Here is a 25,450-nt window from a genome sequence, read left to right as displayed (position 1 = left end):
TCGGCATCTTTAGTCTTAGCTGCACATGTCCCGTGGACTTTTTGTGCAGGTCCAAAAAGCATTTCACTCGCCTCTTTTGGAGGATTTGGAACAAAGTGAAAGAAACTAACATTGGACTTTAATGAGCATAAACTGTATTTTACTTCTGCTTGATGTGTGATGTAGTCTCTCTTCTGCTGTTACACTAATGGTTGTAACAGATGACAGGTTTGGTCTAACTGTCTCTAGTGGGCACAAGAATTTCACACATTTATGCTTATATTCATTAGCTTTCACAGAACTACATTTGCGCTCTCATACAGGCATATATGCATGACGCTGGAAGTAATTCAAAAACTAGAATGCGCTACAAGAACTAAAAATGTGAGAAAATCTGAAATAAGTTATCTCTTAAATGATGCCTCAGTGTGCCAGCAAAACTAACAAAATGTATTTTTATAAGGCAACATTGCACTATATTTATTGTATTTTCGCTCCGTTATTTGACATTCATAAATCAAAGACCCTTAAACAATTGCTCATTTAGTTGCATATCAACAACACACAAATCACTTTATTGCATTTTAGTAGAGAAGCATCATACATGCATGTAACATGTCTTAAAATGAAGGCAGACGCTGAGGCTTCCCATCTGTTTATACCTCAGCAACCTTTTTGTATAATTTTAAAGACAAAGCTATAACTAAATGTACAAGTGGAAGAAGTAAATTTTGCATTGACCAAAATAAACAAATCACTCATATTTTTCTTTTTAAGTAGTCATCTTTTGTGTAGCTAACAGCTCTGCACACTTTAGACTACATGTGTTGGTCTTCGAAATGTGTACGTTTTTTTCAGGTCATCTACCTTATAAAGAGTTTTAACTTTAAGTTTGCTATTGTGCAATAAAATTATGTAAAATACACACTACACTCTAAAAAAAGGCTGGGTTAAAATAACCCAATTTGGGTTATTTTGGTAACCCAACATTGGGTCAAATATGGACAAACCCAGCGTTGGGTTATTTTAACCCAGCCAGTTGGGTTAAATCTTTGACCCAACATGCTGGGTTGTTTTATTTAAATCAACTTTTGCTTAAAAATTACATTGATGGTTTAAAACAAACCCGAAATGTTTAAAAATAATAATAACAAAATCACAGAGAAATACTCGAGGCATCAGTAAGAATCAATAGTTTTATTAAGGATCAAAATGCAAGACAAAAGGAATTCATAAAAACATGCAATATGTTATGCTCAATGAACAATAAAATGGCATATAAAACACTTTGATGAAATGTATGTTTATACATATTTAAAGAACATTAATTTCAATAAATTACATTAGTTTAGATTTTAACATATACATTTAACAAGGTTATTAAAGTGGCACAAGTAAATATAAATAGTTAGACAACTTAACACTTCAAAACGCTATAAAAAGTATTTTACTAAACCCTTGTTAATAGAACTGCATTTATATGTTAAAATATAAGTCTATGCACAAGTTTTCTATAAAAAAAGAAATAAACAAGCGTTATGGATGTGAAAAAGGGACACCGTAACTTTCCTCTTCATATAAACTCACAAAACATTTTAAATAGTGTTAGTTCTTTCGGTTTCAGCACTGCTTAACCTGACATATCCACGGAGCAGTCTTACTTAAGAGGATTCTTTTCCTAGGAGTTGTAGACAACAGTGTGGTGTGCACTTTTGGAAGTGGATGTCCAGCAGGAGGGTTTCTTTATCAATTTGTTCATCTATAAAGAGAAAAAGAGACAATAGAAGAATGTAAGGAAACTGGCCTACCCAGAGCACAATGGATTATAATAAACATATAAAGAAGTACATTAACATTTTACCTAAATAATGTTTACCTTTAAGCCTGTTATGAAAACATCCAAGTTCCAGTTGACATTCTCTTGAATAGAATGATCCATTAATATTAGCTGTTATTCTGCAACCTGTCAGTGGGGGAAAAAGATGAGTGGGATATAGTACAGAAACTGAAATACAGTCTTAAAAAATAATATTATAAACGTTAACACAACTCTTAACTAATTCGACACACTCGGGAATAAGTTTAAGTCTAAAAAGAGCAACAATTGTTCGTCTCATATACCCAAAATTAACTATATCGCATTGTTAACCACTAACGTTATAAGAGCCAGCGGCTATTCCCGAAGCAATGGCCGAGATAGAGCTGCTCTCCACGGAGACACGACCGCTGACAGCCTGAAGCTCACACCTCCTTGCGTAAGTTACTGAACTAAATTCCTCACACAAGTCACACATTTCAGAGGAAATGTTCACCAAAAAGGAAGTTTAAATGATTAAAAAGCTGTAAATTAGAACAACGTGGGCATAACGTTACAGACTAGCTATCCAAAGCTAACGAAGCTAGATTGTAACGTTACTTTCAAACCTAATGCGAACAGCCGAATTTTGCATACTTTTGCATTTTTTTTTTACAGTAATAGTTTTATACATTAAAAACTCGTAAAACATACCTTTTGTTCTCCGAATAACAGCTTTCCGAGATGAAGTGGATCAAAATGCCCGCGAAGGTAAAGTTTGTCTGATGCGTAGAGGAGTGGGAGGGGTTTACTCTCTCAACTGTCACTCAATTGGACCAGACTGGTAACCCAGCGTTTGGGTTACTCAAAAAATGACCCAACACTAAGAAAATAACCCAACAAAATGACCCAACAGGCTCAACCCAGCTGTTGGGTTAAACAAATAACCCAGCATTTTTTAGAGTGTACTCACTTTGAATATGTTTTATTTATTTAATACAAAGTATGTACATGTGAAGAGTTTATTTCCAAAATGAGATAACTCAAAAATCATGCTTTTTATTGTGCATTCCGATAAATATGAATAATTCTTCATATCTTGTGTCTGTGTTTAAATTTGTCCATATTGTGTCTTTTGTGTAAATATGATTATTGATTGTATATTATGTATTTCATACAGACTTTTATTTCTTCTTGTTATCTTCCTTAATGTTTTTTGTCAAGACTGCTCTGGACGTTTCTGTGACCAAATTCCTTGATAGCATGCTTGGCAATAAAAGCTCGTAAATGTTTACAGGACATTCGGCAAACATCCAACTTTTGCCAAGTAATGTTTATACATTCATGCATTTAAATCAAACATTTAGATTCATCTAAAAAAATAAGATAAAAGTTTTTAAAAGTCAAAAAGCTTTTAAGACATTAAACATTCCCAACTGGAGCCAAATCTGCAAAAGAAAACTGTGCAACGTCAAAACGCGTTTTGCAACAGGGTGTCCTTTTCTGCCATATTAAACCCCTCGAGGTATGAATTATAACTTCTGTCGCCGTGGCAACCGCTCTCCGCTCCCTGTCACGTGACAGCCTCCGTTATTTCCTGCGGCAACACTCTCGCTCTCCGCCGCACCACGCGCACATTACTATCACTATATGTGCCAAGCGACAACGCTTCCGCCGCTCCTTTCGTTTCGCTCCGACCGCAACACGTCCGTTACCGTCAAACGCGTCTCGCATAACGTTTTATTCAACGCAGAATCCTTTTCTGCTCTTTACAAGCCGCGTTGGGTTTGTTGTGCGTGTGAAGGCAGCCCGTTTTCTCAGCAATGGCGACAGCTGCGGTTTCTGCCCCCGCCGGTGGCGGCCCGAACCCCGGATCCGGTGCCGAGCTTGTCCGCGGTCAGCCTTTCGATGTCGGCCCGCGCTACAGCAACCTGTCGTACATCGGCGAGGGCGCGTACGGCATGGTTTGGTAAGATGCATGTTACAGTTATACTTCTTGATTTCATCGACTGTGGAGTTGTTTTTAAGAGTGTTACAGTGTTACACTGTGTTTATTTTAACTCTCGGGTTTGTTCAGTCAACCGGTTCCTATGTTGCTTTTCCTTCAAAGTGGATGCGGGAACTTTTTACGCATTTCCTCGAACATTTTAGCCAAGTTGACAGCCTACTTTTCGGCCGTTATTCAAGGTCGCCATCCACAGTCCATAGGAGATGTATTATATAACGCTTTGCATCCTAAATTTAAACTATTGGTTTGCTCGTACGTGCGAATTTTGTTGCACGAGGTTGCGTAAGTATCTCTGTAGATTAGGCTTGTTTACGATTCTATGTTTTAAATTCAGTTCGGTTCAGTTGACAGTCCAGATGAGCGTGTCGTGACTTCGCTGTTTGAAAGTTGCATGTTGTTTATAACAATGTTTGTGCAGAGGTCTGGATCATCATCTTAATAAAGGTTTAATGTTGATGCGAAATCCGAAGTGCTTTAACATGGATGTCTTGGACTCTCCAAGAAGGCATTCAGATTCTTCCAGGTTGTGCACAGCTGCTAGATACAAGACGAACTGAGATGGTCTTTGCGACCATTAAACTAAATGTGTGGTCTTCAAGTTGGTCCTTTAGATTTAAGCTTTGTTAAAATCAACTTGCAAATTTGTACTGCAAACACAGCAGTTACCAGTCTTAAATGTTCAATATTCCAAAATGGAAAAGATATTTTGGCAGAACCTCAATGTTTGTCAGTCAATATGCATATATGAAATCGTGTATATTTGTCGAAATTCTGTAACAAAGAACTGTTGTGGGTCAGTTTGGATCTAGCTCTGTTACAGTTGAGAGACTTCTGGCTCAGAATTGCAGTCTGATCTTCCATCTGTTCTGCTGAGAGGAGTCCGTTGGCTAAACGAATGAGCTCATCCTTGGCAGGCCTGGTTTTGCTCTTCTCATACGGATGAATGAATGGCTCACACCAACTGCCGAAGCTACAGAGTAGAACAAGCCGTCAGATGGAGGTTCAGGCCTGTAACGTGTTGTGCCGAACATGCCGTAACAGTGCTAGATCCTTTATGCCGCGCTGCTTTAAACAGACACGAGCTTTGCTGATTTTTGCTACAAGTGAAAAGAATTTGGGCTGAAGGAAGGATGTGGTTTAATACGTCACCAATCAAAAGATCACAATACCTTATCATACTCGAGTAGAGAAAACTGGGGGATAAGCGTGCATGTTAACGTTAAGAGCGTGTTTGTGCTTTTTGTTTATAGTTTTGGCCACATGATGCAACATAGAAATTAGGTTGTTTAATGTCATGAGGGTGTCTTTCATTTTAAGGCATCATTCACCCAAAAATAAAACATCAGTAATTAATTTAGTCTCATGTTTTCCAAAACCTATTTAGGACTTTTTCTTCTGTGGAACACAAAAGAAGATATTTTGAGAAATGTCTTGGTGTTTTTGTGTTTATACACTGGAAGACAAAGGGGACCAGTGTTGTTTGGTTTTCAACGTTCCTAAAAATATGTTTTGTGTTCTGCAGGAGAAAGTCATTCATACATAGGGATGGGAATTGATAAGAATTGAACGATTCCGATTCCATTATCGATATTGCTTATCGATCCGATTCCTTATCGATTCTATTATCGATTCTCATTGGGTGAGGGAATAAGTACAAATTAGTTTGTTTGTATTAACTTGCTTTAATATCTGATAAGAACACAGCACATACTCGGAGTATACACTAATTATGTGTAGCAACCTCAGAACAAACCTAAAAGTAGGCTACAAAGTAAAGTCCAGGGACCTATAGAATTTTTCACATTCATCATTGGTCCAGACAAAAAATAAAATAAAACTGCCATTTAAGTGCCCTAAAAACACAGACTAAACAGTCAAGGAAGAGTTTGTGCCTTTGGGAATATTCTACCTGAAACAAAATAAAAAGAAGTCTTCTGTAAAGACCACAACTATCAACTGTTAACAATTTTTGTGCAGAAAAATGGTCATGTTTGCCCTCTCAGGAAGGATACGAGATGAAATGGCGCTCAAATTAACTAAACAGAGAATTTACCTTCGGTATTAATAGCAGATGACGTCTCGTTAGCTCCGCTGCTGCTTGACTCACTTGTTGTTGCTGTGTCGCTAGGTAGTAGTGTATCAAACAAGACACAGTCCTGCAAATGAATTGCGTTCTGTGTGGCCAAATGTTTCTTCATAATGGAGGTTGTTCCTCCCTTTGTCGAAATTAAACTTTTACAGTTGTTGCAAATGACCGCATTGGCGTCATTTCTAGTGAAATATAACCACGCTTTAGATCGCTTCTGCCTCGATTACATGTTTGCTGCGTGACCAAAACAGCGCAGCGCGTGTGTGGCGTTATGACGATGACAGATTTGCAACGAGCGGAACCGATAAGCGGAATCATTAAGCATGTACGCTAACGGTTCCAAGGAATCGATGCACTGGGCTCCGGTTCTAAAGAAGAACCGGTTCTCGGTTCCCATCCCTATTCATACAGGTTTGGAACGACACGAGAATGAGTAAATTTTAAAATAATTTACATTTTTTTAACGGTATTATTGAATGTTGTCCATACCGTTTCCGCTGCCGCAATTGATGTTTTACGAGTTCTAATAGATTTTTTATCCTGTATCACACCTCGATCGCTGAGAGAAGGTAATTTTGGTCCACAGTCACCGTGCTCCATATGCAAAACATGATATACCACGAAAGTAATTGTAAACCAGTAACACAAGTCATGTAAAATAGTTGTTTGATAGTAATCAGATGTTGACTTCCTTGATTCCTAGAGGACAAAACCTCATTTATTACTTCATGTACTCATTTACGTTCGCATTTATCCATCGTGCATTGTCTATAATTTTTTTATTATTATGTTTCTATGGCTTGAATCCAACCAGTTGAGCTCTCAAATGTGCTGGCAAAGAAATCTCTGTGAACATTTTGCAAAGACAAAGCGACTGACACGCTGATCCAGGGCCTGTTTTCTTAACACCGCGTGCATTTCCATTAAAAAGACTCTTCCAGTAACCGCAACAGCGGGTCAGTTTCCTCCAATAGCACTCCCCCTGTGATGTAATAACTGGAGAATGTTGTATTTAGCAGCGTAACAGAGGGAGGTAGGGAACAGCCTGGGGTTTCAGTTTAAAATCAGAGAGAGAGAGAACGAGTGAGAGGCAGGGGAAAGGGAAGGGGTGCCTAAGTAGATTTAGGAACAGAGACATTGAACCGAGAGGCTGTAGTCCATTTTTTTTGCCAAGCGTTTTTGTAACTCTTTGTGTACAACAGCGATTGTGTTCATTGTAGAGCAGGGTGTAATTACTTGAGGTGTTGCCCTCTTGGATTTAGAAAGTGAGTGTAATTAGACCGTGATACAAAGCTCTAAATTGTGCTCTCAGTATTTTATATATAAGTAAATGCGTTAAAGGAATAGGTCACCCGTAATTTCACCCTCGTGTTATTCCAAACCTGAATTTTTTTAACATCCATATTGCTCATGTCCTTTTAATGAAAGTGAATGGGAACTGGGGCTGACAGACCTGTCAAGGTGTATGCTTAAAGTCAGTATGAAATTCAAAATGATAATTTCATTAGAATTGTTTTACACATTGTTGCAGTATTTGTTATGAATATTTATCCCTGCATATCATTTTTGTTTCATTCATTTTCACTTGTTATCTTTAATCAAAAACTTAATCCCCCTCAAAACGACCTCTCTTCACTTCTGGTCATGATGAATTGCGCAAGGAGGGGTCTCCAATGACTGACTGATCGCAAGGAGCGTTCAAACTCATTAACTTTAAACAATCCAATCCGTTCTCAAAATTAAGTCCTGTTTTTTTTCTCATATCAAAAGTTGTTTCACTTGGGTGTGCCTCACGATATGGAAATACAATTGCTACTTCCATTTCATGCCGACTTTAAAGAAATAGTTTACCCAAAAATGAGAAATTTCGTTTTCATTTAACAAACCTCATGCCATCCCAAATGTTTCCAGCTCCTAAACTCCTGTGCTTTCGGATAGAGGGGTTTATTGCGTTCTACAGTTCTAATATTGTACAGAAATAATTTTTCTTAAATGATGTTATTATCAGTGTCATATATCATCCTAAATATTGTTTACCTGTGAGTATTATGTATAGCTAAAGGCAAGTACCAGAGGTGGGGCTAAACTTTAATATGACGGACAGGCTCACAAAAAATCTCTCATAATTTATTATTACCCGTCACTATGGTGCAAGGTGGTGTTACATGCTAATTAGCATGTTCGTGATGTCATCACGCTGTATTTTCTTTAACTCTCTGAACTTACTGTATTTTATCATAAATCAACTGAATGCCAATAAAGCAGTTGTTTTTTTATATTCATTTATATATTTAACGTTGTTAGACATAAAATAATAAATGTTTATGTTCATGTGTCCAGTCAGTAACAATGACAGGTGCTTGGAAATGATGTTTACACGTTACCTTTTACCTTCGTTATACCGTATCTTGTGTGGTGGGTCATTCCATTGACTGTTTAGGGTGTTCATACTTATTGTTTTTCTTATTAACAAAGAGATTACATCACATCTATTCTTATGAATGGATCCCATATTTTAATAAAAGAACAATATTAAAAAGCCCATTGTCCTTTCGGCCGACCAAATGCATCAAATTCAGACTTTATGTAGTTCACTCTTAAGACTGCAGAGATGTGTGTAGTTGACTACAGTTGCTGGCTTATTTCCTGCGACACCAGTGTGTCATATTATTGCAGAAGTGACTCTGTAGGCAACAGCTCTCTGGCTGGAGGAGGAAAGTTGTGGTTTTGACTCCCAGTTACATGACCCCCGTCTCTGCTTCTCAAAGTTTTGAAGGCCTCACAGACGCTGTGGGCTTAATGCTTAAGTACAAGAAAATGTGTCTGAATAGCTTTGATTTATGTCTGATATTACGTCTAGACATGAAGACAAACATTGTGACACCTGTGCACAGACATTTGATGTTAATTAATAGCATGCCTTGAATTGCTCTTAACATCATCTTCTAATAACATAATGTCCTCTTGAAAGTTTAGTCAACATTTTTAAGTCTTCCATGTATAAAGATGTTTGTTATACATTTTGATAAGGTTATATATGTTTTGTTTGTTTTGATCGAATGTTTGTGTGGTGTTTAAAACTGAAACAAAATAGATCAAACAATACAAGTTATACAATCTACATCTCTAGTAAAATTAGGTTCTTGGAGAGGTTTTGCCTCTTTAATGTCGTTTACGTTAAATGAATGTATTGCTAATTGTTATTGTTACTGGCGCGATGTGCGTTGGAAATGCTCTCCCCACACGCTCAAGTCAAGCGACACATCAATTTGCCTTAGTGCTATATCACAAAACAGATTTTTATTCCTTTACTTTTGATTAAGTAGTAGTGAGAACATTGTTAAAAACTGATACGATTTTTTCTAAACATTATACACTTAAATTAAGAGAAACATAAAGCCAATGTATAAAGTTAACAAAGTTAAAGTTCTTATAATAATTATTTGGTTAAAAGTAAATCTAGTGGTATTTAGCATTGCTGGTGCTATGCAATGAACCCTGCCCCACCCTCCTCCTCCCATCAAACAGAATCGAACCGTAGAATTGGTGTATCCTTACACCCCTATTATTAGGTAACTATACTCATTTGAGTATATGAGTTTCCTGAAGCTAAGATCATTAAATGCGTCACTCAAGTCTTGTTGAAGCTTATCTCTCTATGGCTGTTTGCTTTTGCTGTTTGACTCATTCATTCAGAGGTGAGGATCTATTGCTGTAGTAAAATGAGGTGTTTTGTGGCCTCGTTTCTAACAGCACCTCTTCATTATCCTTCACATAACATTAATAATTACTTTGATAGCTGTTTGCCCACTTCAATTTGGATTCTGTAAATTGATTAGGTATGCACAGGTTTTCTGTGATGTCACTGTCTGTACATAGCTGAAGAATGATATTTATTAATAAATATTGATTTTTTTCCTAACATTCATTGTTCATTAACCTGGAACACATTGTGTTCGGGTTTGATTCCAGGGAACACACAAACTGATAAACGTTGTAGTAGTTTGCTTTGGATTAATGCATCTGCCAAATGCATTAATGCAAATTTAAAAGTTTTAAAGGACCAATGTATACTTTTTTGGAGGACGTATTGACAAAAATGCAATATACGATACATAACTTTGTCTTCAGAGACCTTACATAATGAAGCGTTATGTTTTTGTTGCCATAGAATGAGCTATTTCTATCTACATACACCGCTGGTCACCTTACATGGTATCCATCATGTTTTTTCTACAGTAGTCCTAATCGGACAAACTGCTCTACAGAGCACAGACCGTATTGCTTCGAAATAGTGTGGTGGGTTGAGTCGATGGTTGCAATTAGCAGCCTCACCACTAGATGCTTCTAAATTTTATACACTGGACCACTAGGCGAAGTGAAGATTTCCATTAATGTACTTGTTCCAGACCGTTAAGAGTTAACAAATAGTCGTGGTTTTGGTTTACGGTTTTGTTTAAAAATGTGTGGCTTTGTACAGCCACATGTGTATGACATGTCGAAATACCTTTGAATACATATATCTATATATATATCTTTGAATATTTTATCTATAAATGTATTATAAATAACATATAATATACAATACTGCTTTAATATGAATAATATATATATATTAACATAAGTATATAGTATAAATATAATAAATATTTTTTGTTAAATGTCTTAAAACCAAGCTTTTATTGATCTGACGTGTATGGATAATTGCATTTTCAAACTTTTGTACGCTCTCGTATGTATGTGCACATACACGTACAAATATGTCAGTATATAAATGTACATGCTGTCACATGCCTTGACACACACCCGCTTGCGGACTGTGTGGCTACTGCCTTGGCTTTGCCTTCATGCCAAACTCTACCACAGTGCCAGTCTCCATGGCAACCATTCTGCCAAGGACGTCAATCGAACCAGCCGTACTGAGAGGAGTGTCGTAGAGAGCAGAAGAAAGCAAAGGAAAGGAAAAAAGCACTGTCTGATTCTTTTTATTTGCGTGGCTGGTAATTTTTGTGGACTTTGTCCAGACATGTCAGGACTAAAAGAGGATGATAAAGTCACAAATTGCTTTAGTTATGAAATACAAGAAAGAATTCATATGATGATTGAGGTTTTGTGAGAAATAATAGTTTGTTTTCATGTGACTTTAATGCATGTAACGATAAATATGTGATGTAACCTGCAGTTTCGTCTCAGAGATGGCGATATTAATGCGAAAGTTACAGGTTGCAGATAGAAGAAATCAGACTCGTTAGATTTCAAATGACACACTTGGGCAACTATAGAGATTTAAGATTGAATTTGACTCCCTTTGGCAATCTGCCATGTCAAAAACCCTGGCAACAGCTAAACAACAAGCTAAAAACACTCAGGAACCACCCACACTACCTCTTAATGCTTCTGCGTGTACAAACCTCCAAAATGTATTTTAATAGAAAGAAAGATCTCTCCATGAAGATATTTTCATCCATTCAGTCAACCGCTTCATTATCTCAAAACTAGTGAAGGGGTTCGGTGTAGTAAATGTTGTAATGATTTGCTGGGTTGTAGAATGTGAAAAGCTTCTTCCAGGCACATCTGTAAATGGGCAGGATTCAGAATCGAAAGAAAAGGATAAGCTACCCTTGTGGTGTCTCGGTCCTAAGTCTCGGATGCTTCTACCCTAAAAACGGTGAATTTGATTAGGAACGTGTCAGGTTTATTTAGAGTGTGAAGGAACCCGGCACTTGGCCATTGTTTATAAATGCCCACGTAAAAACACACACGTTAAATTGACTGCATAACATGTTTAAATTGTGGTGAACTGGAAAATTTATAAAAATCACAAGGAAGATAGCAAAAAGATGTCCAAATGTGTTAATATATGACAGTTTGTCATGTTACAAATACAATTGTTGCAATTATTTAAATGTCCAATGTATAATATTTTGTAGGATCTATCGACAGAAATGCAATATTATATGCATAACTATGTCTTCAGAGTGTATAAAGACCTTACATAATGAACCGTAATGATTTATTTACCATAGAATGAGCTATTTCTATCTGCATTTACACAGCGGTTCCCCTTACATTAAATTCACAATGTTGGTTCCACAGCAGCCCTTAATGTAAATAATGCTCTACAGCGTGCGTTTCGTAAATAGGTTAGCTTCTTCGGCAAAGAAGGGAAAACGTGATGACATCTTGGTTCTTTGTCAGCCACCGTAGCGATTCAAAGGGGAGGGGTGAGTTGAAATGTGAGCTGTTGTTGTCAACTGCCAACTTCACCATTGGTGGCATCTAAAGTCTCCACCTTGCTACTTCAAGGTATTTTGTATGTGTGAAGTTGTTATATACATTTACGTTTACATTTACATTTAGTCATTTGGCAGATGCTTTTATCCAAAGCGACTTACAGTGCACTTATATCACATTGAATTTTCATGAATGGCCTTTGTGCTGATATTGAGCTTTGAATTAAAACCCTACTGTTATCTTGAGATGTGCATCTGAAGATCTTCACATCCAGCCTCCATTATTACTGTTCCAGTTTTCACGCAGATGGGGATTATTAATGGCAATGTATATTATTCAGTGGCTTGATAATACACCAGCATTTGTGTCTCCCTCTTTCCTCCCCCTGTTTTCTTGTGGACCAAGGGTATCTGGCATTGTCACAGCTCTGTGTAAATTAACTACGAATGTTTCAGCTGGTCTCCGCCCCCTCCTTCCCATTACCATGGCAACAGCCTGTTGCATAACTCTTCCCGCAAAGTCTCGCCTGTCCGTCTCCGTGGAAACCATGCCTCTCTTCTTTTTTCTTTTCAGTACTGTCTTGCTACATCCCTCTGTCCACCATCACTCTCTCTCTCTCTTTGTCTCTACACACTTGTGTCCATCAGAGTTTAAAGCGTGTGTACGCTATGCAGGAGCTGTATCTGTGAGATTAGTCCGGATTCAGTTCATAACATGGTTTAACGCAGCAGTTCTGCAGTCAGGAACCCAGTGGTTTGGAAACTGACATCAAAGCAGATTTAACTAGTACGTTTGGTGGCTAAATGCATGTGAAGCGGTTAAACGTTTCTAGTAGGCATGTTAACACTAGCAAGTTTTTATAATTATCTTCGCACATTCATTTTTAAATTTAAAGGCATACGTGTTATTTATTTGGATGAATGATCATCTAACCCGCATGGCTCTGATCTTAATGTTTATTGAGAGAAGTAAGCTTCTACAGATGCCCCCTGATCTAGTGGTCGACCGATTATCGAATTGGCCGATTATCGGCGTCGATATTAAGGATTTAGCCGATAATCGATATCGATCATTTTCAAAGCCGATTTGCCGATAAAGTCATTTAATTTTGAAATGCGCTTTTTGGCTCTGACGCAGCCAAGGATTTAGCGAGAGCAGTCGGAACACGTCACTCTAGGGGTTTGCCTAGAGTAATGCCCGCCCACTGCCCCTCTGATTTGTTGGGACTAAGTCACGAGTCCGGCCAATCAACACGGGAGGCTGCGGAACAGAAAGTCTTTTTTCACTGTCACACCGAAAGCGCTGCTTCGGGTTCATGCTCTATGAGGTAAAGCAGCATCAGACGTTGAAATAAATCTCAATCCACTGCACTGAAGATGCAAAACACTTCAATATAATAAGTGCCTGAATTTCGGAGCAGCTTTGCGGGTTTCCTGCAGGTTCCGCGGGATTTACGCATTATTATCATGTAGATATAATTCACATCCTCAGTATAACAATGATTTGCTCTGCAAGCGAGCAGCACACTGCACACGCGTTTCTTGTAATTGATCGAGCTGGCGTTTTGCACGTCACTTAAGATGACGCCATTTCAAAAATACAAGACATTTTAAAGCATAAAGAACTTGAATCGTCGGTCTTCAGTCAGAGCGCTCTCATGCTCATGTTATAGCTACATGAAAGTATTGCGGTCTTTTCAACAACATACACAATAAGCTATGAAGGCAATTCAATTATTTACACTTAATATATAAATTCAAATTGTGCTAGTTAATCCAATGATTAGCATAATGATTAGTTGAAAAGTATTGTATGCAATGTTAAAGTCATCAGAACATATTTTTTTCCATAAATAAATATAATTTGTTACATTCAATTCATTTTTTCATTTGTTGCTTTGTTGTTTTTTACTGTGTTGCTTGTGGTTTACAAAATGTTCACAGAATTCTGCTGGGTGCTCCCTTCTTTCTTTTATTAGTATTAATATAAGTGTTATGATTAAGATTTCTCAGTCAGAATTAAAAATATTTCAAATGTTTCAGAGCATGTGTTCTTAATTTCTATATAAATTTACGTTTTTACACCATATATATATCGGTTCAAAATATCAGTTATCGGTCTAATTTGCATGGAAATAATCTGTATCAGCCTGAAAAACATATATCGGTCGACCTCTACCCTGATCACTATGTAGGGAACAGTGAGCACAAGTGACGTATTATGATTATTTCTGCTGCATTTATTGTTATTTTATTGTTTGCGCGTTGCATCAGTAATGTAAAGGTCGCATCCCACTGACACAGAACATGGTTGGGGAGAGAAGATTGTATCTGTGAACGTCTTTGAATTTTTTGATACTCTGACATGTGTGAGGGGACAGGTCGTGAGAAACTGCTGAGGTTGACTTCTTGTTTTGCTCATTCGCTTTATTTTAGTGTTTATACTGTTCGTTCTACTTATATACACTAAACAGTTCACTAGGTGACAAAATATTTATTTTTATATTATATTCTTTGGTTCTGTTTTTCTGCATTGCTCTCCTTCGCTGAAGGAAGCACATACAGCTGTGGAAAAATTTAAGAGACCATTTTAAAATTGTTTTTCTGAATTTACTAATTTGGTGTCATGATGCTCTCTGCTCAGGATTTATTATGATAAACGATACTGGGTTTATGCGTACGATTGGATCATGACATTTGTAAAAACAAAAATTACAAAATGAAGCTGATACTCAAATGACAGATTTAATTCAACCACTTTTATCATTTATTATTGGCATAGCTTTACGATACATATCTTAATGTTTTTGTATTGCAATATGCGATACTTTGATTTATTGTTACACCCCTAGAATGTATTATTTCTTGCTATGTGTTTAGACAAAATTATTATTTTTTGTTTCATTCTTTGAACTACTAAAAATATTCCCCCCAAATTTCAGATATATAAATATTGTTTCTATTTCCTTTTATTTAAAGAAAATGAAAACTGGAGAAACGGTTGAAAATAACAGAAAAGATTTCTCAAATACTGCAAGAAAACAATTTCATATTCAATTAAGAAATACAACAGTAATATTTGTGTACATGTATTTAGGAAAAGTTAAAAGAGAATTTTTCTACGTGATATCCTTTATTTTCATCGCAGTTTTCATGTGCTTGGTCTTCCTCCTTTCTGTTGGATGCCTTTGTCACTACTGTTTGATTTTGTTAAAATTCCACAGACACTAGACAGAAATGGAAATGCTGATTAATTGAAAATCGTCATTTTTTTCCGTGGCTGTATATTGCATTTATTGAATTGCACAATTTAGTGTTTTCATTTTTTACCACTGAAAACATTCTTGAACTGATCTGTTTCCCTCTCTTGTTTCTCTCCAGTTCAGCGTACAAACGCGACCACAAGGTGCGTGTGGCCATAAAGAAGATCAGTCCGTTCGAGCACCAGACGTACTGTCAGCGGACGCTCCGCGAGATTAAAATCCTGCTCCGCTTCAAACACGAGAACATAATCAGCATCAACGACATCATCCGCACACCCACCATTGACCAGATGAAAGATGTGTATCCTTTTATGTCTGCGAAGTTTTTGCACAAGATGCACAGTCTGATGCATGATGTAATGATCATGATGGCATTGTCCTCACGTGTCAATAGACTCCTAATCAAATTTCTTTCAATCAGTAGGAAATGGATCGCTAAAGTGGATTTGGTCTGGTCAGAAGAAAGCTTTTACTATTCAGATGTTCATGTTGAGACTGAAATCACAGCCTCTGGCTTACGTCCCTCTCTTTTTCCGGTGTGTAGGATGAAACATGCAGAATTCGGTTGTAAGGAGTCAATTTTTGGTCAGAAATCAATAGTCTGTGGGTGTACGGAGAGTGCGAGTAGTTTTGCATGATCTAATTATTGTAACGTTCTAGTCGGGTTGGCATCACGTTAAATGAGCCTGTGTGTAACCCTCTTAAAGGGGCACACAAAAGAAGATATTTTGATGAACGTTGGTTGCCAAACAACATTATAGGCCCCCATTGTAGACTTCCATGTATGAATACAAACCACAAAGACATTTCTCAAAATATACACATAGGTCACATACAGGTTTAGATGACAATGATGACAGAATTTTTTGTTCTGGTTGAACTGTTCCTTTAAAGATGAAAACGTATGTCTACTTGGCCTTGTGCTGTTTTCTATATGCAAATACTTTTTGAGTTGTTTTTTTTGAGCGTGCAACTGGATGTGTAGTTGCTATGTAAATTAACCTAAAGAAAGATAGATGACCGGCAGCTTCATAAAAAATTTCTAGCCTTTAAAAATATCCTTTGGAGAGACTTTCAGGCTGCATGTATGGAGGTGTAGGATGGAAGTGAGAACATGGATAATGTGCTAATGTGATTTTCAAGTATTTGAGTGTAGAGGTAGGAGGAAATCGAGCAGCTCTTTCAAGAGCCCCGGAGGGCTTGAAAAAATCTTGGATGAATTGTAACGTGGGTTTCTTAAAATAGCAACGCATGCTATAATCTCCACTGTACACGTTTGAAGGTAAGAGTGTACGCAGCACACAAAGCTTTGTTTAACCTTGACGTTGCGTGTCGCAGCTACATCGTACAGGACCTGATGGAAACAGACCTGTACAAGCTGTTGAAGACGCAGCACCTGAGCAACGACCACATCTGTTACTTTCTGTACCAGATCTTGCGTGGTCTGAAGTACATCCACTCGGCGAACGTTCTACACCGAGACCTGAAACCGTCAAACCTGTTGCTCAACACTACCTGTGACCTCAAGGTAAGTTTGATGATCAATTGAAATGATTTTGTTCCTGTCATTAAACCAAGATCATTGCTGAAATTGGTTGCCATCGTCTCCAAAAACATGACGCCCCTCAACCTCATTCTTTTATGGTTTCAAATGTTTTCAACATTTTGCCCATACCTTGCCGTTCTGATTCTTGAAATTACTTTGTAGTGTAGTGTTCTTAAAATCGTTTTTCTAACTGTACTGAATTCTTTGGCTACTCTGTTCTTCTCAGATCTGTGATTTTGGACTTGCCCGGGTGGCGGATCCAGACCACGATCACACTGGGTTCCTGACGGAGTATGTAGCCACACGTTGGTACCGGGCACCAGAGATTATGCTCAACTCAAAGGTGAGGTATCCATGTCATAAAAAATGTTGGTTCTGAAATATTTAAGGTTAAAGCAACACTATAGATGATATATGATATGTTTGCTCATGGTTCCCCCCTGTGGTTGATAAGGGCAATTGTCTGTTAAAAGTGTCGTTAATAATGTCGCTGTATAAGCTCCTCCGTTGGCAGCGCAATACACGTGAATTTGTTTATTAAACTGATGGAACAAGCGAATATAGAAATAGCAGCCGCACTAGAATTCATCCAGTTCAAAAAATTTTAGGGACATTTTTTTTTAGGTCGAAAAAACTAAGTGTTGCTTTAACTCTTTCACCGCCATTGACGAGTTCTCGTCATTTAAAAAAAAAACTGTTCCCTACCAAAGAGGAGTTATTATGGCAATCAGTGTTTGTACTGTTATACAGAAGGTGGCGCTGTTACACACCTTTGGGAAAAAGTGCAGAATCCCAGAACCTAGAACGTAAATTTCTTATCGGTTTTTAATGATTGTTCTGAGTGTAATCTGGGCGGAATCTTTGACAAAAAACGTTAATTATCTCAGCTGTTTAATCAAAGTGATGCATTTTAAGAAACCTACCCACATCTAAGGAGTGATAAAAAAAATGAAGATAGAAGAATACAGTTTCTTTTGTTTAAAAGCAGAGACTCTGTTCTTTCATTGGTCATATTGTTTGTCCATATATTCTTTACAGAAAATGTACTGTGAGCCATTAAAGTTTGGTGAAAATGTTCAAAAACGCTGGTGTAGGCTGGCAACTTTTTCTTAATAAGGCTGGCAGGGAAAGAGTTAATTTCTTTAGCCTGGCTAAAGGTTTGTTTGGTTACTCTGTGCTTGCAGTCAAATATTCATATGCTATTACATTTACATGTCACTTCAAAGCTTACTAGGATATTGTAACATTATATGTCCAAAAAACATAAATTAAACTTTTATCTCTTTTTTTTTTAGGGTTACACTAAGTCTATTGATATCTGGTCAGTTGGTTGTATTCTGGCTGAGATGCTTTCAAACAGACCCATCTTCCCTGGGAAACACTACCTGGATCAGCTAAACCACATCTTAGGTAAAGAACTTCACACCAGGTCCCTGGCTGTTTTATTACTGTGTATTAAAAATAATATTTTGAAATGATGGGTGTGGCAAATTTGCCTCCCTCGATCTCTCTTGTCTCTTTATTGGCATGACTGTAAATAGTACAATATTGCCTAAGCTTATAATGTGGTGCAAACATACATAGGTGAAACATTATTACTGAAAAAACTCATTTTAAGATTTGTGAACAGTTGATACCACAGTGTTATGATAGTGTATGAAAATTTGCGATTTCTTGTGGGAAGGTTGCAAATTGCAACCAAGGGTTCACTCACTCCAACCCTCCCTTTAGAAGCACTATGGTGGCTGACATATAGAGGTAAGATGTCGTCACGTTATAGAGACCATTTATGTAGGAAATGCTCATTCTAAGATCATTAAAACATAACGCTTCATTACGTAGGATCTTTAACAACTACAACTTTAAACACATAGTTATGTATATTATATTGCATTTCTACAATTCCAGTGACGTTCCTTCTCTCTTCTTCTTTTTTCTTTGACCATGAATCAGCAGATGTTAGGTGGAGGCAGCGGTCTTTAATTTTAATCCATCAGTTTTGATTTGTGTTTATTGTTGATGAATGTTTTGAGTTGAGTACATCTAATATATGTAATGCATAAATGTTATTGTTTTATAGTACTATGACAGAAAGGTGATACAACTATATCTTTCCTAATGCAGAACATTGCCGTGCGATTTTATTGTCCTCCACCACATAATTGCGTGTAAGCACTGTCTGTAAATACAAACATGTTTTTCTCTCCGCTGAATAATTGATGCATATCGAGCACTCTTCAAAAGCTCTATAGGTGATCATCCATCATTGAAATATGATATAGCTGGTCAGTAGAACTGAGATAAGCTTGATTTTATCAGCCTGAAAATGCTTGATCATCACGTCCGTCACAGGAAGAAGCACATCAGATGTTGGTCATTTCCCTTCTCTCTCAGTCTCGCTCTATCTTTTTAGAAACTTAGTGTTTCCTGATGATGTTGATTTTAAAGCTATAATCTCATAACCTTGTGGGACTGTGGGTGTTTTTTTTCTTGCGTTGTTTAGGTTAAAAGAGACAAGTAATCTCTGCAGTAAAATACTTTTCTTCATTAACACACGTGTCTTTGGCATGTAGAAGCAGATGCTTCCCTGACGATAACTCGACTCATTTCCTTACTAGATTGTGTGTGTGTGTCATTAGTTTGGTGGACTGGGTGTTTTTACTACTTTATCAAGGGCAAAATGTAAGTCATTGAAGCATTCAGTATTCAATAACAAGTAAAAAGATTTAAATCAATGTTCAGAAAGCCAACTTCTGCTGTTTTTTTGTAGATCTTTCAGTGTCCTTGAAAGGAAAATTGTTAAGGACTACAATGTTGCTGCAAAAACTGTAGACAAATAATAGCCATGACTATATAACAACCAAAAATTGTAAAAACCAATTAAGATAAACATTTGTTAAACAAACGCACAGATGCAATAATAAAACCGTGTCAATTAAATAATAAAATGGTTTCAATAAAATCCTTAATTTCTGTGTTATATTCAGAGTTGTTATAGTTTTGTTTTAAGCTATATAGTTTCATATTTTAAAATGGCTTCAATAGCTTAAAATATGAGATTTTATGTTAATTTTAGTTAAAAAAGCTATTTTGTTATATCCTTTTGTCAGTTTATTATTTATGTTTATTTTTATGTTGCTACATATTTTATTTTAGTTTTGTTTGAGTTTTAGTAAGGCAACATTAAAATTTTTCATTTAGTGCAAGTTTTTCCTTTAATTTATAGGCCCATATTTGATTTGATTTCAATAAACAGAAACTTTCAAAATTAAATAATAAAAAATCATTTGCATTAATGAACATGCTTTACACATGTTAACCTTTGATGCTCTTGATCTCATTAAATTCTTTGACTTTATCCTGGATTTTACAGCTTTACAGAAAAAATTGTAATGCCCTTAATAGTGACGCTGTAAACCAAAATTAAACATTCAGTTGGAAGTCATGATTTGGATGGCAAAGAGTTATGCAACCATCTGAAGTGATTAAATTTGACTTCTTTTATCCTTTCCTTTTCATCCCTTGTTCACCGGGTTGACCTCACTTTTCCTGTATCCTCTTTCCTTTCCTCTCTCTTTATTTCCTGCCTCGTTCTCTAATCCTCTTTGTCTGTTTGTTTGTTTGTCCGACAGGTATTTTGGGCTCACCGTCTCAGGAGGATCTCAATTGCATCATCAACATTAAGGCCAGAAATTACCTGCTGTCACTTCCTCTCCGATGCAAAGTGCCCTGGAACCGCCTGTTTCCTAACGCTGACCCTAAAGGTCAGAGTTCAACGCCACACGCATTCAATAGAGCACACACGTGCTCATATTTTCTTTCTACCCTTAAAGGCATAGTTGAATGAAGATGAGTAAATGATGACAGAATATACATTTTTGGGTGAACTATCACTTTAAGGCTGACTTATGACTTGATTCAGAATATATTTTTATAGATTTGAAATGTACGGTTATAAAACATTTTCCCTGAAATGCTGTTACTGATATAAGCAACGGATTAATTTAGTACTCTGTTGTTCTTGTAGCACTGGATCTGTTGGATAAGATGTTGACCTTTAACCCTCATATGAGGATTGAGGTGGAGGAAGCACTGGCTCACCCGTACCTGGAGCAGTACTATGACCCCACAGATGAGGTCAGTGTGATACTTCGCATTTCAATCTTTCTTCTTAATTCTTAATATTTATTTTATGCACTTGAAAATTATTATTTATCTTGGTAAAAGTAAAAAAACGGAGGAAGGATTTGTTCCACATATATATATTTCATATAGACATAGATTATTTGACATTTTAGTGAACAAATTAGTTTGGAGATTTATTGACCAACAGAGTGTATATTATCCTGACTTTTAAAACGCTGCTTGCATAATAGATTAATAAACGGACAAGGAATATCGATTTAAGTACAAATTATTATGTATAAAGTAGGTAAGAAATGTAAAATTTGCACAGACCGTTGAATGGTCAATATATGAAAACAACTGGCCGCATAAAGACAAGTGGCCAATCAGCCTCGAGCATTCCAGGGAGCCATAAAAGATGACATGGGAAGGAGCAATGTGGAAATTTTAACGGCATCTGGTGGTGAGGTTGTGAATTGCAACCAACCAGCTCACTCCCCGCTCGCCTTTACCCTTTTGAAGCCTACGTTGGCTCAAACAGGACTAAGATGTCATCCCCTTTTCTCTCCTTTGTCGAGGGAGATCAAATATTTATGAAACGTGCTTTGTAGAGCAGTTTGTCCTTTAAGGGCAACTGTAGAACAACATGGCGAATCCCATGTAAGGGGACCCGCGGTGTATGTGGATAGAAATAGCTCTTTCTTAGGTAATAAAAACATAACACTTCCATTATGTAAGATCTTTATACACCTCTATACTCATAGTTATGAATATTATATTGCACTTCTGTCAATACGTCCTCCAAAAAAATACACAATGGACCTTTAGAACTGTACAGTGTGCATATGATAGACCTCCATGGTAACTGCTTTGCTTGCCTACTTCTGTAGTGAAAGCTGAAAGTCTTTTGTACATTTTTTATTATTAAGATACTTTCACATCTTTAGAGTTTATGGTGAGCAAAGGTTGAAAGCATTCCCGCGATTTATTACATTTGCTTTGACGTTTTTGACATGAAACTAACCATTTATTATGTTTTATGTAGCTTTTGCCATGATAGTATGTGTAGTTAACATTTTAGAATGTTGCATAAAGTAGGCGAACGGCGCATCCATAAATTGACTTCATGTGCAAACATCTTGTTGATGAAAAGGAATCGTCCTAACGGTTTTTATTAACTGTTGGCAGCCTGTTGCGGAGGCTCCGTTTAAGTTCGATATGGAGCTGGATGACTTGCCCAAAGAGACTTTGAAGGACCTGATCTTTCAAGAAACCGCACGTTTTCAGCCCGGATACAGACCATAGTCCCATTCACAGAAAAATGACAGATCATAGACTACTGCACAGGTAACAGATCACAACCATTTAATTGTAGAGTTTATGTCAGGATTTGTGTGAAGTTGATCCAGTTTTTTTCTTGTTTGTAGGTGGAGTTCTGGATTTGAGTTTATGTTTATCTCCACTCCACTGGCTATGGCTATGGTCCTTTTTTGGTCATCATCATGTTCTCTCCTCCTGAAGCCCAAAACATCAAACATTAAAGTTCATCCTACTGCACTTCGTCTCCTGAGATTGGTGGCAGAAAACACCTCGATCTTCACTTGGAATCTCTTCAAATCAAGCGTCATTCTAGAAGAGCAAAGCATCTCTCACATCTTTCTCCATCTTCTATCTACTCGCTTCTCCGCGTGAATGTTTGCCTGTGTGTTTGTGGATGTGAGATGATCGTCAAAGATTTTGATTTGAACCCCATTTTTCTCTTGGTCTAACCTCTTAAAAAGTATAAAGTCTACGATCGTGCTTTTGTTGTGCTTCTAGCCTCCTGTTAATATTTCCAACAAGCTGCTTTTCTGAGCTGTCTGTAAGCCATTTTAAGTCCCACAGAGGTCGAACTTAAGACAGGGAGAGAATTAGGGCTAAATTTCTCTATTCGTGTATTTATGCAGTGGATACTTGTCGATCTACGTTGTGCATCGCCAATTTCCTCAAAGTGCACATAACTATAAATTCGCCACGGTGCCATTTGAAGGTTTTAACAATGGTGTTTTCCTACACAAATATGTATTGGCCCCTTTAAATCTTTATGAATCAACAAATACTCCCAAAGGATGTGCCTTGAAGGGACATCTCAATGAAATGACCAGCGCCTGTTTTTATAATTTTATTTTACATCGATTCTCAATTAATAAACCTTCAGAGACTAATCTTTTCAATTTGCTTAAGCACCAAAGAAAAGACGATTCGAGGACATTTTGCCACCTTGGACAAAAAGCCCTCATATTGCCTCACAAAAAAGGCAAATGGCAAAATGCATGCAGGTGTATATGTATCTTCAAATCAGGTGTTCTTTGATCTAAAAATGCACGGAAATGGACTTTATTAGTTTAGCTAGCCGTCATTGGACGAGGATCAATCGTACATTTTTTTTTTTGGTGATGAATTGGAAAGTTTTTAATATCATTCAAAGAAGTCATATTATTCTGAACTTGTATGAAAATGACAGTGCCTCCTTATCTGGATTCATTCTTTACTTTTTCTATACTTCTTTTGCTTTCTCTGCGACAACCCCCCACCCCCTTTCCTCGCCTTGTATCAATAAGACTGTGCCCTTGCATGACTGTTAAAAAGCTTCTATACAAAGACAATGGAAGTGCCACACAGCTGGGGATTCTGCTATTGGTCTCTCAGGTTTTTGTCATATCTTACCTTTTGTGGTCTCGCTCTGTATAGAGAGTATTAAGAGTTCAAAAAAACTTTCGCTTGTACGTTTTGGTTGCACTTACAAACCCAGGTTCCTTTCAGTGTTTGTTGAAAAATCAAGGCCCGGTTTAGTTCCAGGTGGAAATTAGGAGCATCTAGCCCATGTCAGGCATTCGCTGTAGGACATGTATTGCCGTTTCAACCACACAGTGTGTCCTTCTGGTGGTGCTTTATGACCCAGGAGACGGAGAAAGTCTACCTGGTAGTTGTGTAACTATTTTTAACAAAACACTCTGTGCAGAATTGTGCGCAATTTGGTTAGCGAGCTAGCACTTGTAAAATGAAGCTCGGGGGGAGTGAAAGAAATGTTATTGACACTGATGTATTCATATATGTGCATGGCTTGAGCAAAGTGTTGCTTTCCTACACTGGCTTCCTCTTTGGTTTACCAGCCCTTCATTACTTTGGACCGAGCGCATGGCGAGACGCCACCTAGTGGTATCCGGCCTAGTGTCATATTGTGGTCGATCAAGGAGAGAACGGGCTGTTCTTTTAAATGAAAAAATTACTTTGTAAGATAGCTTCTGCCGAATCAGTGTGCAGTCTGTCTGTTTCTGTGTGCCTTTATGCGTCTCGAATAATACAATTTATTGTGCAGCTTTTTGTTGGTCACTTGTGACTTTGCGCTATACTCTTGAAATGAAATATAAATATATATATATATTTAAAAAAACAGTGAAAACCAAAAAAAGAAAAAGTAATTCTCTATGTAATGTTAAGTCCTCTTTGTCACAGCTTTTGTGATTTTTGTGAATGTTTGAGGAAATAAAGATTTCGCATTTTTCTGCCCTCCCCCGGATTTGACCTGGTTGCATTTCGCCTTCATTTTTTGAAAAGTTCTGTGCAGATCTGTTCTTTAATTGTAAAAATTAATATGTCTAGTGATTTTTATTATTGATCCTGTACAAATAAGTCTGTGCATTAATCTTTTTCTGTTGTAAGCAATGTTTAAGCAATGGCAAAATGTTGTTGTGAATTTTACTTGCGAACTTCAACCCCATCGTTGTGTTTTATGGGGTGTCTGTAACATCTTTGAGGAAAATGAGTACAAACATCTATTAAAATCATTTGAAACTGTTAGGGGGCATTATGTTCCAGATTTTTGTCTTTACTACTGAAAAAGACAATTTTAATAACCAATATTGATCCCTGCATCTGCTACGTCATGTAACCTAGAAACAGCAGAATAAAACTAATTGTATTATATTTTTGCCTCTAAACTGTGTCTTTAATCACGTTATTCTTATATTTGAAGACTTATTTCCTCACTGAAATGAACAAACGGGCATATCTTTTCAAAATCGTCAGAAACTCAAGATATTCATGGCATTGTTCAGTCTGAATGAAGGATACAGACGCAATGCTCTGATTCTATTGTGTTGACTTGGTTGTCAAGGCAACAGAGGTGGTCCTCTTGCACTCTTGACTGAGTGAACAAGTAACAGGTAAAATGCATTTATGTATTAATAACATGAGCATGAAGCTGAATTGGTTTGTTATGATCACAGCGCCTATTTCTGTGAGAACCATGACAACCAGTGGCTGCGTCTTAAGAAAAAATTTACTGTTTATCCATTACGTAAAAATAAGAACCACCATATAGAAAGATGACTGTATGTTCTCGCACTGAAAAAACAAATATGAGAAAAAAC

General features: G+C 37.1%; 1 protein-coding gene and 1 long non-coding RNA gene across 2 annotated transcripts; one reads left to right on the top strand and one right to left on the bottom strand.

Annotated features, from left to right (window-relative positions):
* Nucleotides 1–1,161: 1,161 nt before the first annotated feature.
* Nucleotides 1,162–2,771, bottom strand: LOC130419838 (uncharacterized). The gene is made up of 2 exons (XR_008906548.1): nt 1,856–2,771; nt 1,162–1,738 (listed from the first exon to the last, which is right to left on the bottom strand). It is a non-coding gene; the product is annotated as an uncharacterized LOC130419838 (long non-coding RNA).
* Nucleotides 2,772–3,343: 572 nt separating this feature from the next.
* mapk1 (mitogen-activated protein kinase 1) lies at nt 3,344–25,004 on the top strand. Its single transcript, XM_056745530.1, has 9 exons — nt 3,344–3,743; nt 15,486–15,668; nt 16,706–16,895; nt 17,140–17,256; nt 18,209–18,323; nt 20,546–20,677; nt 20,941–21,050; nt 22,227–22,385; nt 22,466–25,004. Exons 1-8 carry the CDS (start codon nt 3,598–3,600, stop codon nt 22,341–22,343), a joined length of 1,110 nt encoding a protein of 369 aa, XP_056601508.1. The 5' UTR covers nt 3,344–3,597; the 3' UTR covers nt 22,344–22,385; nt 22,466–25,004.
* Nucleotides 25,005–25,450: the final 446 nt, after the last annotated feature.

This window comes from Triplophysa dalaica, chromosome 4, assembly GCF_015846415.1.
Source record: "Triplophysa dalaica isolate WHDGS20190420 chromosome 4, ASM1584641v1, whole genome shotgun sequence".
Taxonomy (NCBI): domain Eukaryota; kingdom Metazoa; phylum Chordata; class Actinopteri; order Cypriniformes; family Nemacheilidae; genus Triplophysa; species Triplophysa dalaica.
Note: the sequence above shows the minus strand (reverse complement) of the source record. Positions and strands in the feature narration are given on the sequence as shown.

Excerpts from the sequence above, each read along its gene's own strand:
- mapk1 (XM_056745530.1), top strand. The coding sequence starts at position 3,598 with ATGGCGACAGCTGCGGTTTCTGCCCCCGCCGGTGGCGGCCCGAACCCC. Across the intron at positions 3,744-15,485 it reads GGCGCGTACGGCATGGTTTG|TTCAGCGTACAAACGCGACC; the intron begins GTAAGATGCATG and ends GTTTCTCTCCAG. Across the intron at positions 15,669-16,705 it reads ATTGACCAGATGAAAGATGT|CTACATCGTACAGGACCTGA; the intron begins GTATCCTTTTAT and ends TGCGTGTCGCAG.